This window comes from Diabrotica virgifera, chromosome 6 (genome assembly GCF_917563875.1).
Source record: "Diabrotica virgifera virgifera chromosome 6, PGI_DIABVI_V3a".
Classification (NCBI taxonomy): domain Eukaryota; kingdom Metazoa; phylum Arthropoda; class Insecta; order Coleoptera; family Chrysomelidae; genus Diabrotica; species Diabrotica virgifera.
In genome coordinates, this window is record NC_065448.1 from 235226784 (window position 1) to 235241216 (window position 14433).

The window sequence follows — 14433 nt, forward strand, 5'->3', positions numbered from 1 at the left end:
GAGGAAATTGGGGGAAGCCTATGTTCAAAATTGGACGAACTAAAGGGCAAAAAAAGAAGATTCCTCGACAGCATATTACTATCACCCACCTTTTAGCGGGGGTGGCGCCCCAAAGTTGACAAGTTTTTAAAAAAGATGTTTAAAAAAACATATTTTTCCCTAACCTTAATGAGAAATAAGAAGAAACCCTGCGGTTTTAAGTGGCTGGTTTTTTCGTATAGGTTTCATTTAAGGGCAATTGCTCATTTTTTATGTACAGGGTGTTACATTTAAAAAAACCCCCTTTTTATACCATCTGAACCGCTAATGCTAGAGTAAAAAAACTTTCAGCGATTACCCATGTACTGGTTTTATTTACAAATTTGTATAATGCACCCCCATATTTTCCCCGGAACCACCCCAAAGAAAAGGAGAATTAATGAAAAAAGTGATTTTCTTGGAATACTTCGCACATCATACCCTTTATTAAAATGCTTCTTATACCACTTTGTGCACGTTCTTATTACCCATGCATGGACACCAAAAGCGATTTTTTGGTGCAATCCTGGAGCAAAAAAAAAAATTAACGGGAATATGTTTTGCTTTTTGACCCAAATGGGCATATGTTCCATCAATAGGGTTTTTCATAAATATAGATATGATTATTGCAACATCCCTGCGGAAACTACCCCTATTCCTGAAAATGAGTTTGGCGAGCATATTTTGACGATTTTTTCATTACCTATGCATTTTTTTTAAACAAAACTTATACAGGATTAAAGACCACTATTTGCTCTACAAATAAGATCCTATGAAGTTTTTTCGTATAAGCAACCGTTACGGCACAGTGGCGCCATAAACCTCAGAAATGTTCAGCTCCAGAACTCCAGTTTTTGTTTTTTTTTTGTCACCTATTCACTTTATTGATAACGTATACAGGGTGAGTCATGAAGAACTGTACATACTGCTAACTCGTATAGAGGCCCCTATGGGGTATAACAAATGACCATTAAAAAGTGTCTGCTCCCATTGTTTAATAAAATACAGGGCGAGTTTCGCATTTTGACAGAAATTTGTATTCGTCATAATTTTTGAACGGTCAGATCGATGTGTCTCTTATTTTGGTCAATCGTTACCCTATTGCCACCTAATCAACTGATTTATTCAAACTAGAAAAAAATCAGGTCCGGCTTTAAAAAAATTAGTTCGTTTGGGTCTTAGAAAAAATTTCACCCTGTATAAGCTTTTTGAAAACTCTAATATGAATTTTACAAATTAGACAAATAGGCAATTAAAATAACATATTTATTTTTTTCCGCACACGGTTGCTTAATTTTTTATAAAAAAATTAAATTTGATTATGAATTAAAAGTTTGGTAAAGTAAACCATAGATTTAAAAAAATTAACTGTTATTAACAAAATTAATTTTTTTGAACAAATATTTAATTTATGTTACCACCAATCAACTGATTTATTCAATCAAGAAAAAATCAGGCCCGGATTTAAAAAATAAGTTCGTTTTGGTCTTAGAAAAAATTTCACCCTGTATACGCTTTTTGAAAACTCTAATATGATTTTTACAAATTAGACAAATAGGCAATTAAAATGGCATATTTATTTTTTTCCCCACACGATTACTTAATTTTTTATAAAAAAAATCACATTTGACTATGAATAATTAAAAGTTTGGTAAAGTGAACCATAGATTTAAAAAAAAAACTTTTATTACAAAAATGAATTTTTTTTGAACAAATATTTAATTTATGTTACCACCAATCAACTGATTTATTCAAACAAGAAAAAAATCAGGCCCGGATTTAAAAAATAAGTTCGTTTTGGTCTTAGAAAAAATTTCACCCTGTATACGCTTTTTGAAAACTCTAATATCATTTTTACAAATTAGACAAATAGGCAATTAAAATGGCATATTTATTTTTTTCCCACACGATGACTTAATTTTTTATAAAAAAAATCAAATTTGACTATGAATAATTAAAAGTTTGGTAAAGTGAACCATAGATTAAAAAAAATAACTTTTATTACAAAAATGAATTTTTTTTGAACAAATATTTAATTTATGTTATAAAAAATTAGTTTGTTTGGGTCTTAGAAAAAATTTCGCCTTGTATACGTTTTTTGAAAACTCTAATATGAATTTTACAAATAAGACAAATAGGCAATTAAACTGGCATATTTACTTTTTCCCCACACGATTACTTATTTTTTTATTAAAAAATCAAATTTGACTATGCATAAAAAGTTTGGCAAAGTTTTTGCATAGATTTAAAAAAATTAACTTTTTTTACAAAAATTAATTTACAAAAACAACGTTTTTCTTAAAATTAAAAGTTTTACCATTTTTTTTTTTCTATAACACGTCTAGATCTAAAACTTCCCATAACACTTCTTTTGGACTCTATAGTTTAACATAGACGTGATCAAATTGATAAATTTTAAATTTTTCCACCTAATTTTTGCGATTTACAAGTTTGCAACTTTTACAAGAAGAAGACTGAAAGTCTACAACAATTTTCATAGTCTTCATAATGGTAAGAGGTATGTGCTGTAAAAATTTCAGAAAAAAAATATTAAAATGGAACAGAGTTGTAGCGAGTTAAACCGTGAGTTCATTTTTTTTTTCATTTTTAGAAAATTCCGATTTTGACAAATTTGATTTTTTAATAAAAAATTAAGTAACCGTGTGGGGAAAAAATAAATATGCCATTTTAATTGCCTATTTGTCTTATTTGTAAAATTCATATTAGAGTTTTCAAAAAGCGTATACAGGGTGAAATTTTTTCTAAGACCCAAACGAACTAATTTTTTTACAGCCGGACCTGATTTTTTTTTAGTTTGAATAAATTAGTTGATTAGGTGGTAATAGTGTAACGATTGGCCAAAATAAGAGACACATCGATCTGACCGTTCAAAAATTATGACGAATACAAATTTCTGTCAAAATGCGAAACTCGCCCTATATTATTAAACAATGGGAGCAGACACTTTTTAATGGTCATTTGTTATTCCCCATAGGAGCCTCTATACGAGGTAGGAGTATGTACAGTTCCTCGTGACTCACCCTGTATATGGCAAATAAAAGAACACACTGTCTGCTACACATTATGACCTATGCATATTTTACTTTCTTTGCACCTTAAAGCCACAGTCGTCGCCCAAAATCAATTTTTTACATATTTCCTTTATTAATTCTCCTTTTTTTTGGGGTGGTTCCGGGGAAAATATGGGGTGTATTATATAAATTTGTAAATAAAACCAGTACATGGGTAATCTGGTGGTATAAAAAGTGGTTTTTTAAAAGGTACCCTGTACTTAAAAAATGAGCAATTGCCCTTAAATGAAACCTATACCAAAAAACCAGCCACTTATTTGTGATTAATTGCCGCAGAGTTTCTTCTTGATTCCCATTACAGTTAGGGAATAATTTTTTTTTAAACATCTTTTTTAAAAATTTGTCATCTTTGGGGCGCCACCCCCAAAGGGAAATAAATAGGGCGCCGTCAGGAAATAAATAGTAGGAAATATTTTAGAATTTTCCTTAATAAATATAATATAATATAAAATATTTCCTTAATAGAAATTTTCTATTAAGGAAATATTTTGCAAAACGTACAGGAAGGGCTACGTTTCGCAAAAAACCACAAATTACCCCCTTAGAAGGGATGAAAATGGGGTTCCTGGGCGAAATTTTTTAAGAAAAAGTTAGTCTCATAATAAGCACCCCTTGATAAACCAGAAAAAAAAAATAAAACCGGACTTGTGTCCAGTTTGCGAGGTTCAACCTCTATTTCCTACACTATTTTAAAACAAAAAATTTTAAAGGGTAACCGCCATCAAGTTGTCGACCGGAAAAATGTCCACCCACAATTCAACTTTTTTCATTTAAGTTCTCTGTGATTAAAGAATACAACGGATAATTGGGGCTTTTAGAAAACTTACAATAAGTGTACTTAACCTAAATTTACAATTTTTTTTCGCAAAAAGCGCACAATTTCTTTTTCAGATATGTGCAGATTTTTTTTGTGTATTTTATCAAAAAATATATTTCTGATTTTTTCCAGATATTTCCATTAAAAAAATCGAAGGATTCGAAGCATACCGAAGGATTCTATTTTTAGGGATATTTTGAGATGTTCCACATTTTTGGGTTTCAAAATTGATCAAATCAAAGTTTTCTGAGTTATAACTAATTTAAAGTAACTGGGTCCCTTTGGATATTCACAAATTGTAGAAACGTGTTTAAACTCCCCAAAAACCATGTTTTAAGGTTTTTAGAGTTTTGCGAATTTTTGAGGGGTTATTTAGGGATGTTTAGGAATATTTAGGGATACTATAGGCGATATTTTTTGAGATCAATACAACTTCAATTAAACCATCTCAAATTCATAACATGAATTAATTCAAAAAATGTAAAAAAAAATAATATTTTCAGGCCTCATCAATAAGAAAATATAATACTCTGGGCTAATTAGCAAAATACAAGGAAAAGTTATTTACCAGCAATTTTATTGCTGGAATCGAATCTAATTATTGTATGTATTAATAATATAGATATGCAAAGTCCGCAGATAGTGTGCTACTGTTTTTAAAAACAAAATGGCGCCCGAAAATCGTGTTTTTTTTCAATTTTTGCTCTATAACTCCAAAGATTTTAACTTTAAATTCTGCATAGAGACGTGTTTTTCCGATTTACTTCGACGAAAACTTTCCCCGGAAAAAGCGGGTTTTCCAACAAAATTTTTAATTTTCAACTAAACTTTTAGATAAGTAGTTGCTAATCAATAATTAAATAACTTGGTAACATAAAAGCCTTTCCATATATATTATAATTCCAGAAGTCCATAGAAATTGAATGAACAGTTTAGCAACAATTAAAATGTTAATTAAAAATTTACGGTCGCTATAATAACGACAATAATTATGATGCATAAGAATAACTATGATTTTTTCATAAAAGACACTATACCTATCTAATGTACTTTACAGAATTGAAATTGGACTATTTAAGCGGCCTCAGGAATATTTTAAAATGATAAACAATTTTTTGGCTTATAAACAAATAGAATATCTGGGGAAATATTAAACTAAATTAAATTATGAAAACGGTATTCGAAAGACAGCGGCAGGACGCTTCTTTTAAAAGAAAAAATGTTTAATTATGACGAGTGGTTCCTGAGATACCACCGGTCAAAGTTGACCGAAATTTACGGCAAAGATATAAACAATAGGATCATAATTTTTAAACCATCACCTTTTTATTTTTGTCCTCTTTCTCCACATCAATTTTAATATCTTTAAAATCCTCATAACATATATTATTATAATAAAAACTATCGATGTTACGTGTGAAAATTGCCAAAAATAGCAAAATTCCAATCAAAAATTAGATTGGAGAAAATTTAACCCTCAAAGTTCAAAATCGGTATACGTTAACAAAATGCATTTTCTCGGCTTCCCATGGAGCAATTTCCTTCATTCTTTTTTTGTTCCCTAATAACTCGAGTAGAGCCATCGAACTAACGCATTATTAAATGTCAAACTTGCTTTTGTTTTGTTATAATAGATTAAATTATTTATAAGAACAGAAAATTACATATTTTTTCCAGTTGTAGGCTTTTTTTTTAGATAAACTTACTACAAGTGTACCTTTTAAAGTTAAAAACATACATATTCTCATTTGAAAGCTGTATAATTATTTAAACAATTTTTATTTAAACAAATTAAAATATTGTGTTATAATAAATAAATTAATTTTTATAACAAAACAAAAGCAAGTTTGACATTTAATAATGCATTAGTTCGATGGCTCCACTCGAGTTACTTGGGAAAAAAAATGAAGGAAATTGCTTCATGGGAAGCCGAGAAAATGCATTTTTTTAACGTATACCGATTTTGAACTTTGAGGGTTACATTTTCTCCAACCTAATTTTTGATTGGAATTTTGCTATTTTTGGCAATTTTCACACGTATTATCGATAGTTTTTATTATAATAATATATGTTATGAGGATTTTAAAGATATGAAAATTGGTGTGGAGAAAGAGGACAAAAATAAAAAGGTGATGGTTTGAAAATTATGATCCTATTGTTTATATCTTTGTCGTAAATTTCGGTCAACTTTGACCGGTGGTATCTCAGGAACCACTCGCCATAATTAAACGTTTTTTCTTTTAAAAGTAGCGTCCTGCCGCTGTCTTTCGAATACCGTTTTCACAAGTTAATTTAGTTTAATATTTCCCGAGATATTCTATTTGTTTATAAGCCAAAAAATTGTTTATAATTTTAAAATATTCCTGAGGCCGCTTAAATAGTCCAATTTCAATTCTGTAAAGTACATTAGATAGGTATAGTGTCTTTTTATGAACAAATCATAGTTATTCTTATGCATCCTAATTATTGTCATTTTTATAGCGACCGTAAATTTTTAATTAACATTTCAATTGTTGCTAAACTGTTCATTCAATTTCCATCGGCTTCTGGAATTATAATATATACGGAAAGGGCTTTTACGTTACCAAGTTATTTAATTATTGATTAACAACTACTTATCTAAAAGTTTAGTTGAAAATTAAAGATTTTGTTGGAAAAACCCGCTTTTTCCGGGGAAAGTTTTCGTCGAAGTAAATCGGAAAAAACACATCTCTATGCATAATTTAATTGTGGTGAATTTTTATTTGAGTGTTTTTGGTCTAAAGTTAAAATCTTTGGAGTTATAGAGCAAAAATTGAAAAAAACACGATTTTCGTGCGCCATTTTGTTTATAAAAAAAGTAGCACACTATCTGCGGACTTTGCATATCTAAATTATTAATATATACAATCATAAGATTCGATTCCAGCAATAAAATTGCTGGTAAATAACTTTTCCCAAAAATGGCCTATTCTCCGATAATCAGCCCAGACTATAATATCTGGTTTTATGTATCGTTTAAGCGAAAAACCAGATTTTCAAGGGTTATTCGGTGTTTTTTCTGTAACTACCGAACTTTTTCACCTTTCTACAGCATATTTTTTAGCATTCAGTAAAAACAGCATTTAACGTTTTCAAAATGTTTATAAAATAACACGAGAAGATGTATTTCCCATATTTAGAAAAGCTAGAGATTAAAACCTGAAAATATTTATGCTACATATTTTTCATAACCTTTAAATGCTATTCTAATGCTATAAAACCTGAAGTATCATGAAATATTAAACTAAAAAATGAATAACCATTTTCAATTTCGTTGCAAAACGAAAATACAGCCGAACCATATTCCAGTCCAATCAGAGAGTGCTGCAAGCACCTCTACCGGTTTCGAAACTTATTAGTCTCTCATCAGCAGGCACATATGCTGCTCTCCCCGATCCAACCAAAACAAACCCGAGCGTGCAGTCCCGAATTGCAACGAACGAAATGGCATAGATGCCCTAGCGGCAACTGCAAGCAAAAGACTCAGTTTTCACTCTAATGGCATATAGCATATCCCACCAGAATGAAAACAATGGGAACCTTCTCTGGTTACACCTCCGAGGCTTCTACAATTTGCAAGCCATACGGATGCTGAGACTAAGGAAGATGAGGGAATTCTACAATTTACAATTCACGTCCCATCTGCTCAGCGCGGTAAAGTTCCAACGAGACTGGTTCCCTTCATACTCCACACAGAGTAAATGTAAATAAAAAATGAATAACCATTTTCAATTTCGTTGCAAAACGAAAATACAGCCGAACCATATTCCAGTCCAATCAGAGAGTGCTGCAAGCACCTCTACCGGTTTCGAAACTTATTAGTCTCTCATCAGGAGGCACATATGCTGCTCTCCCCGATCCAACCAAAACAAACCCGAGCGTGCAGTCCCGAATTGCAACGAACGAAATGGCATAGATGCCCTAGCGGCAACTGCTAGCAAAAGACTAAGTTAACGCTCGGGTTTGTTTTGGTTGGATCGGGGAGAGCAGCATATGTGCCTCCTGATGAGAGACTAATAAGTTTCGAAACCGGTAGAGGTGCTTGCAGCACTCTCTGATTGGACTGGAATATGGTTCGGCTGTATTTTCGTTTTGCAACGAAATTGAAAATGGTTATTCATTTTTTATTTACATTTACTCTGTGTGGAGTATGAAGGGAACCAGTCTCGTTGGAACTTTACCGCGCTGAGCAGATGGGACGTGAATTGTAAATTGTATAATTCCCTCATCTTCCTTAGTCTCAGCATCCGTATGGCTTGCAAATTGTAGAAGCCTCGGAGGTGTAACCAGAGAAGGTTCCCATTGTTTTCATTCTGGTGGGATATGCTATATGCCATTAGAGTGAAAACTTAGTCTTTTTATTAAACTAAACTTTACGAAAAATGCATATTTTAATGGTAGTAGTAACATTCTTTGGAATGCGCTCCCAAAAACAATTTAAAACCAGGTTTTTCGCAGGTTTCAAGAAATCTCTAGCTTCTCTGAATATGAGAAATACATCGCCTCCTGTTATTTTATAAACATTATGTAGAAAAATAAGAAGAGTTCAGCAAATCTAGTAAAAACCCTAGAATAACCTTGAAAACCTGGTTTTTTGCATAAACGATGGTTATATTTGCTTTTTTAAATATGAATACTATGACAGATTATTTCAGGTTGGATCGATCTCAAAACATGTGATTAACCGCGCAAAACCTGGCAAAAACCTTTAAAAAAACGGAGTTTTGGGAGTTGGGGCGAATAACTATTTTCAATTCTCGATAGGACTGAGATCTGGGCTACATGTGGGCCATTCTAATCTTATCAATCCAAACTCTATTTAAGTTATTTATGTTTATGAGTCAATCAGTGTTTTTATTTACAATAAATTGTGCAGCTCTTACAAAAAAAAATATTCGGATAATTCCAAAAACAATATCTTAGTGATTCATCCGGGATAACACAAAAGGACTATAAAACAAAAATAGCTCTTCAATTTTTCCACAGAATTTTTTAAAGTTAGGAGAAAATACAACGCTTCCATTCAGCCCCGTATAATGCCATCTAAGCAAATTTTTTTTGTTACCGGAATAATAAAAAACCTTACCGATGCATGTGCCTACAAAATGATGATATAAACTTGAAAATCGGAGTACAAATAATAAAGATATAAATTGTCAAACTTAATCAAAAATTTTTAGTGGCTGAATTTTATGCCGGTGAGTGTAGTTACATGTTTTTTTCGAAAAAAAAAATGTTTAAGTTATATACACACAACATGCCGGTCTATAAAAATACACGAGCTTTATGAAAGACTCAACTATGCATGTGAATTTTATGAAACTTCGATTGCTTGCAACTCATCGAAAAAAAAAATAAAGACGAAAAAATTACGTTTTGGGGTAGGGAGAGCGGGTGACAGCCTAAAATTGCGCTGAGTCTTACTTTTTATCACACAGAACCCAAAAAAGAAAAACAGTGAATTCTGGGAGTAAGGGGAGTAAGTAAACATTTGGCCTATCTCAACGTGAGGTACCGTTTACAATAATTTCATCAATTTATTTTGTAATTTAAATTTAAATTTGCAATTTAAATTATTAATGCCTGGTTGCATCAACAGATGTTAAGCTAAAGCCCAGCTCAGCTTATACTTTATTTCTTTGGCCACACTAGCGTGTAATACCGTTAATTATCTCATTATTTGCATTAGAAATATGTCAAATAATGCGATGATTAACGTCATTAGACAGTAGTGTGGCCCCAGACCATAAGTATTTACATTTATATTTAAGCTTAAGGCTTAAGGTACGTCTTAAGTTTAATATCTGTTGGTGCAACCAGGCATAATAAACATATAAAGTTGTTGTCGCATTCACAATAAAATACCTAATAGATTAGTTCTCAAAATATTCTCAAAACCGAGATTTACTTTACGCTCTGCATAGGCCTACTTTTCCAGGGAATCCTACCCAGTGATGCACCTCAAGGAAACTCTGGAATCGTCCCCCAAAGCGTTCCCCCCACTTGCGTCACCAGACATCCACAGTCTGCCCTCCACGAGCAGCGCTACCACAACGAATAATTTTCTTTTGATGGACAATTCTTCTCCGGACTGCAGCCTCAACGAAAACGGCGAGAAGACAGCTCTGCTGGGTCCAAGTGAGAAGTCATCTTCACATCAGTCGCTGTTGATGGTGTTTGATGCTCAAGACGAGAACACCCTTATATAGTAAAATACGTGACTGGTTCTATAAAGTATTATTAATTATTTAGCAGATTTATAGTATACATTATAAGATTATTAGAAATATATCTGTAGTTGTTTAACTAATTATTTAAATAAATATGAAAAACACTGACATTGTTTTAATAATACACTAAAAAAATCAATTTGGTAGCTAAAGAAGTATAAAGATGAAGACCAAAAAGAGGAACTCAGTTCCGTAGAAGATAGACGATCGCATTTGAAGTGTGGAGGGAGGAAAATAAATAAAGAAGACCAGAAAGCACCGAAATTAAATAAGTAGGAGCCTTACAAGAGTCTTTTATCCAGTTGAGCACCAAAAGAAAGGAATAGCAGTCCTTGTGTCTACTGTTCCAGCTGTTTGGAGGTTGAACGAGATAGCAGCATCCAGAGATTACCAGTTCCATTTGCAGCCCTAAGGAAGAGACTATCATTCATAGCAGTCTCCAGTCCCATCCAGTGACACAAGATAACCTCGTGATAGCACTATAAATGTTCAATAAAACTGAAATTCATCTTTGGTCCAGAAAAAATTTATTGGTAAATATATCAACAAATAATTACCACTGAAGGCATTTATTCCTTGCTTCACTAACTTCCTATGTATACAGTGATCAAAGAATTCTTGTGATTGTTTATTAGCCAAATGTGTGAAAATCACAAGGCGATAAATCGGGACTATAGAGTGGATGCTCTAATATCCTCTTTGGCAATATGAGGCTGATTATTTGCGTCCAGAAGCACACTATGTGAGAGCTTACATGGATATTTTCGTCTTATTATCTTATTTTCTTCTTGTCTCCATGAGGAGCGCTACCACAACGAATAATTTTCTTTTGATGAACAATTCTTCTCCAGACTGCAGCCTCAACGAAAACGGCGAGAAGACAGCTCTGCTGGGCCCAACCGAGAAGTCTTCTTCACATCAGTCGCTGTTAATGGTGTTTGATGCTCAAGACGAGAACACCCTTATATAGTAAAATACGTGACTGGTTCTATAAAGTATTATTAATTGTTTAGCAGATTTATAGTCTACATTATAAGATTATTAGAAATATATCTGTAGTTGTTTAACTAATTATTTAAATAAATATGAAAAACACTGACATTGTTTTAATAATACACTAAAAAAATCAATTTGGTAGCTAAAGAAGTATAAAGATGAAGACCAAAAAGAGGAACTCAGTTCCGTAGAAGATAGACGATCGCATTTGAAGTGTGGAGGGAGGAAAATAAATAAAGAAGACCAGAAAGCACCGAAATTAAATAAGTAGGAGCCTTACAAGAGTCTTTTATCCAGTTGAGCACCAAAAGAAAGGAATAGCAGTCCTTGTGTCTACTGTTCCAGCTGTCTGGAGGTTGAACGAGATAGCAGCATCCAGAGATTACCAGTTCCATTTGCAGCCCTAAGGAAGAGACTATCATTCATAGCAGTCTCCAGTCCCATCCAGTGACACAAGATAACCTCGTGATAGCACTATAAATGTTCAATAAAACTGAAATTCATCTTTGGTTCAGAAAAAATTTATTGGTAAATATATCAACAAATAATTACCACTGAAGGCATTTATTCCTTGCTTCACTAACTTCCTATGTATACAGTGATCAAAGAATTCTTGTGATTGTTTATTAGCCAAATGTGTGAAAATCACAAAGCGATAAATCGGGACTATAGAGTGGATGCTCCAATATCCTCCATCTCTTTCGTTGTAGATGATTTTCTTTCACTACTTTGGCAATATGAGGCTGATTATTTGCGTCCAGAAGCACACTATGTGAGAGCTTACATAGATATTTTCGTCTTATTATCTTATTTTCTTCTTGTCTCCATGAGGAGCGCTACCACAACGAATAATTTTCTTTTGATGGACAATTCTTCTCCGGATTGCAGCCTCAACGAAAACGGCGAGAAGACAGCTCTGCTGGGCCCAAGCGAGAAGTCATCTTCACATCAGTCGCTGTTAATGGTGTTTGATGTTCAAGACGAGAACAACCTTATTTAATAAAATACGTGACTGTAGCAGATTTTTAGCATATATTTAATATATTATAAGATTATTAGATAATATATAACAGTATACCTGTAGTTGTTTAAATAAATATGAAAAATACTGACATTGTTTTAATAATACACTTGGTAGATAAGAATATGAAGATGAAGACAAAATAAAAAAATATGAAAAAAAACATTTTTAAGAAACGATTTTCTTTAGTTACGAGTGACTAAAATTAAAAATTAAAAAAAAATCAACTAAAAAGCAAAAAATAAAAAAAATATAAAACTATTAGACAGAATAAATAAACAAAAATCTCACACATTCGTAAAAGAACACATTAGTTAAAGAAAAGCGTAGGGCGCGAAAATTAAAAAAGTATCTATCCTCAAACTGTTTATTCGATCAAGACGCGCCCCACGCTTTTCTTTAACGAATGTGTTAGATTTTTTCAATTTTTTAACGAATGTGTGATTTTTTTATATTCAGTCTAACAGTTTTTTATTTTTTTATTTTTTGCTTTTTAGTTGATGTTTTAAAATTTTTAATTTTAGTCACTCGTAACCAAAGAAAAGCGTTTCTTAAAATTTTTTTTTTTTCATATTTTTTTATTTTTTACTTTTTAGTCTTTCTTACATTTTTCAAACATTAAAATATATCGTCATGTTTAAAAAAAAAGGATGAATATGAATATTTTTTGCATTTATTTCAACATTTGATACATACATTGTACATTTTCTGTAATTTCTTCATTCATTTCTTAAATCAAAATCATTATTTACACCTATTACAGTTTTCGGAGTCTTTTCATCTCTTCTAATATTTTACTATTGCACGGTGTAGACCCTGTTAATTTCCACTCCACCCATTAAGGGTTCATAACAAACTTTGAATTATTACGCCAAAACGAATTCTAATGTTAATTGCAGCCCGAAACGTCTCTACCGCTGTTTTTTCTAAGACTACGTTAAAAACACAATTTTTTTGAATTCGAGTTTTGGTTGAAGTTGTGTTTCGTATCGTATTGAAATTTGACACGAATAAGCGCCAATGTTTATATAAACAAAGATATGAGCGTTCAAAATTGTCGCCGATTAGGATGTTTATAAACATGATGTACAAACATGAAAAGTATTCGGAATCGGCAAAAAATTTGAAACTTTATTGTTTAATTAAAAAGCATAACGTAAACAATTAACGTAAAAAGTGAAATTATGTATAGTTCATATAATTAGCTACAATATGTAAAAGTTTCAAGTTTCTATATTGTAAAAAACAAGAGAATTTAAGAATTTTCATTAAAACCGTTTTTTTATTTAAACAATTAATAAATATAAAAAAAAATTATTGAATATTCGTGTATTGTTCCTGTGAATGCATATATCTGCAAATTTTCATTCATTTGCATTGAAGAAAAGGCAGTCAAATTAACGTCTAAAAATTGACGATAACATTTGAAGTGGGGATGAAACAAAATAACTACTGAAGAAGACCAGAAAGCACCGAAGTAAAATAATTAGGAGCCTTACCAGTCTTTTATCCAATTGAACACCAGAAAAACGAAATAGCAGTCCTTGACTCTACTGTTCCAACTGTTTGGAGGATGAACGAGCTAGCAGCATCCAGAGATTCTTCTTGTGGTGCCTATCTGTTTCGGATGTTGGCGACCATCATGGCAATCTGTTCTTTGCACACTGCTGCTCTGAAAAGATTTGTGGTTGTTGTGTTAAACCACATAAGTAGATTTTTCAACCAGGAAATCCTTCGCCTTCCTGGTTCTCGTTTTCTTTCTACTATTCATTGTAAAATTAGGTGCAGCAGTCCATATCATGTTCCTCATGATGTGACCGAGATATTCAATTTTGGCTGTTTTATTGTGGTTATTGGCAATTAGCCAGACTTGTTTGTGATTGATTGCAGATTCATAGTCATAAATTTCTTATTTCATAACATAAATACTACAATATTATTTTTTTGATACATATTATATTATATATTTTTTATTACATATTTTAATTTGTGGTGAACACTTTTTTTATTTTTTTTGTTATTTTTTTACTTTTTTTTGTTATTTTTCTTTTTTTGTTTCTATTTTTTTATTATATGATCTTTTTTTATATATTTTTTGTTTTTTTTTAATTTTTTCAAACCATATTAACAAATTACGCCTAGTTTACAACTTCAGGGCCATGCTATTCTTCTCTGTATCGTTCCAATTTTAGTATATGTACCGCCGAAGCGAGTACTTTTTTTCTTTTTGTACTCTTA

General features: G+C 31.8%; 1 protein-coding gene and 1 pseudogene across 14 annotated transcripts in view; one reads left to right on the forward strand and one right to left on the reverse strand.

Moving 5' to 3' along the window:
• The window catches only part of LOC114335908 (protein unc-80 homolog), a 180207-nt gene extending 168937 nt beyond the window's left edge, over nt 1-11270 (forward strand). For 10 of the 14 annotated variants that reach the window (XM_050654753.1, XM_050654759.1, XM_050654761.1 and 7 more), the window contains one exon: nt 9887-10283. In XM_050654753.1, the coding sequence (XP_050510710.1) occupies nt 9887-10157 (271 nt within the window). In that variant the 3' untranslated portion in view covers nt 10158-10283. Of the gene's footprint in view, nt 1-9872; nt 10284-11037 lie in introns of those variants that run through there. The other 4 variants (XM_050654754.1, XM_050654762.1, XM_050654763.1 and 1 more) reach the window with 4 other exon arrangements.
• A 3041-nt stretch (nt 11271-14311) lies between these two features.
• LOC126887548 (U6 spliceosomal RNA) lies at nt 14312-14411 on the reverse strand (annotated as a pseudogene).
• Nucleotides 14412-14433: the final 22 nt, after the last annotated feature.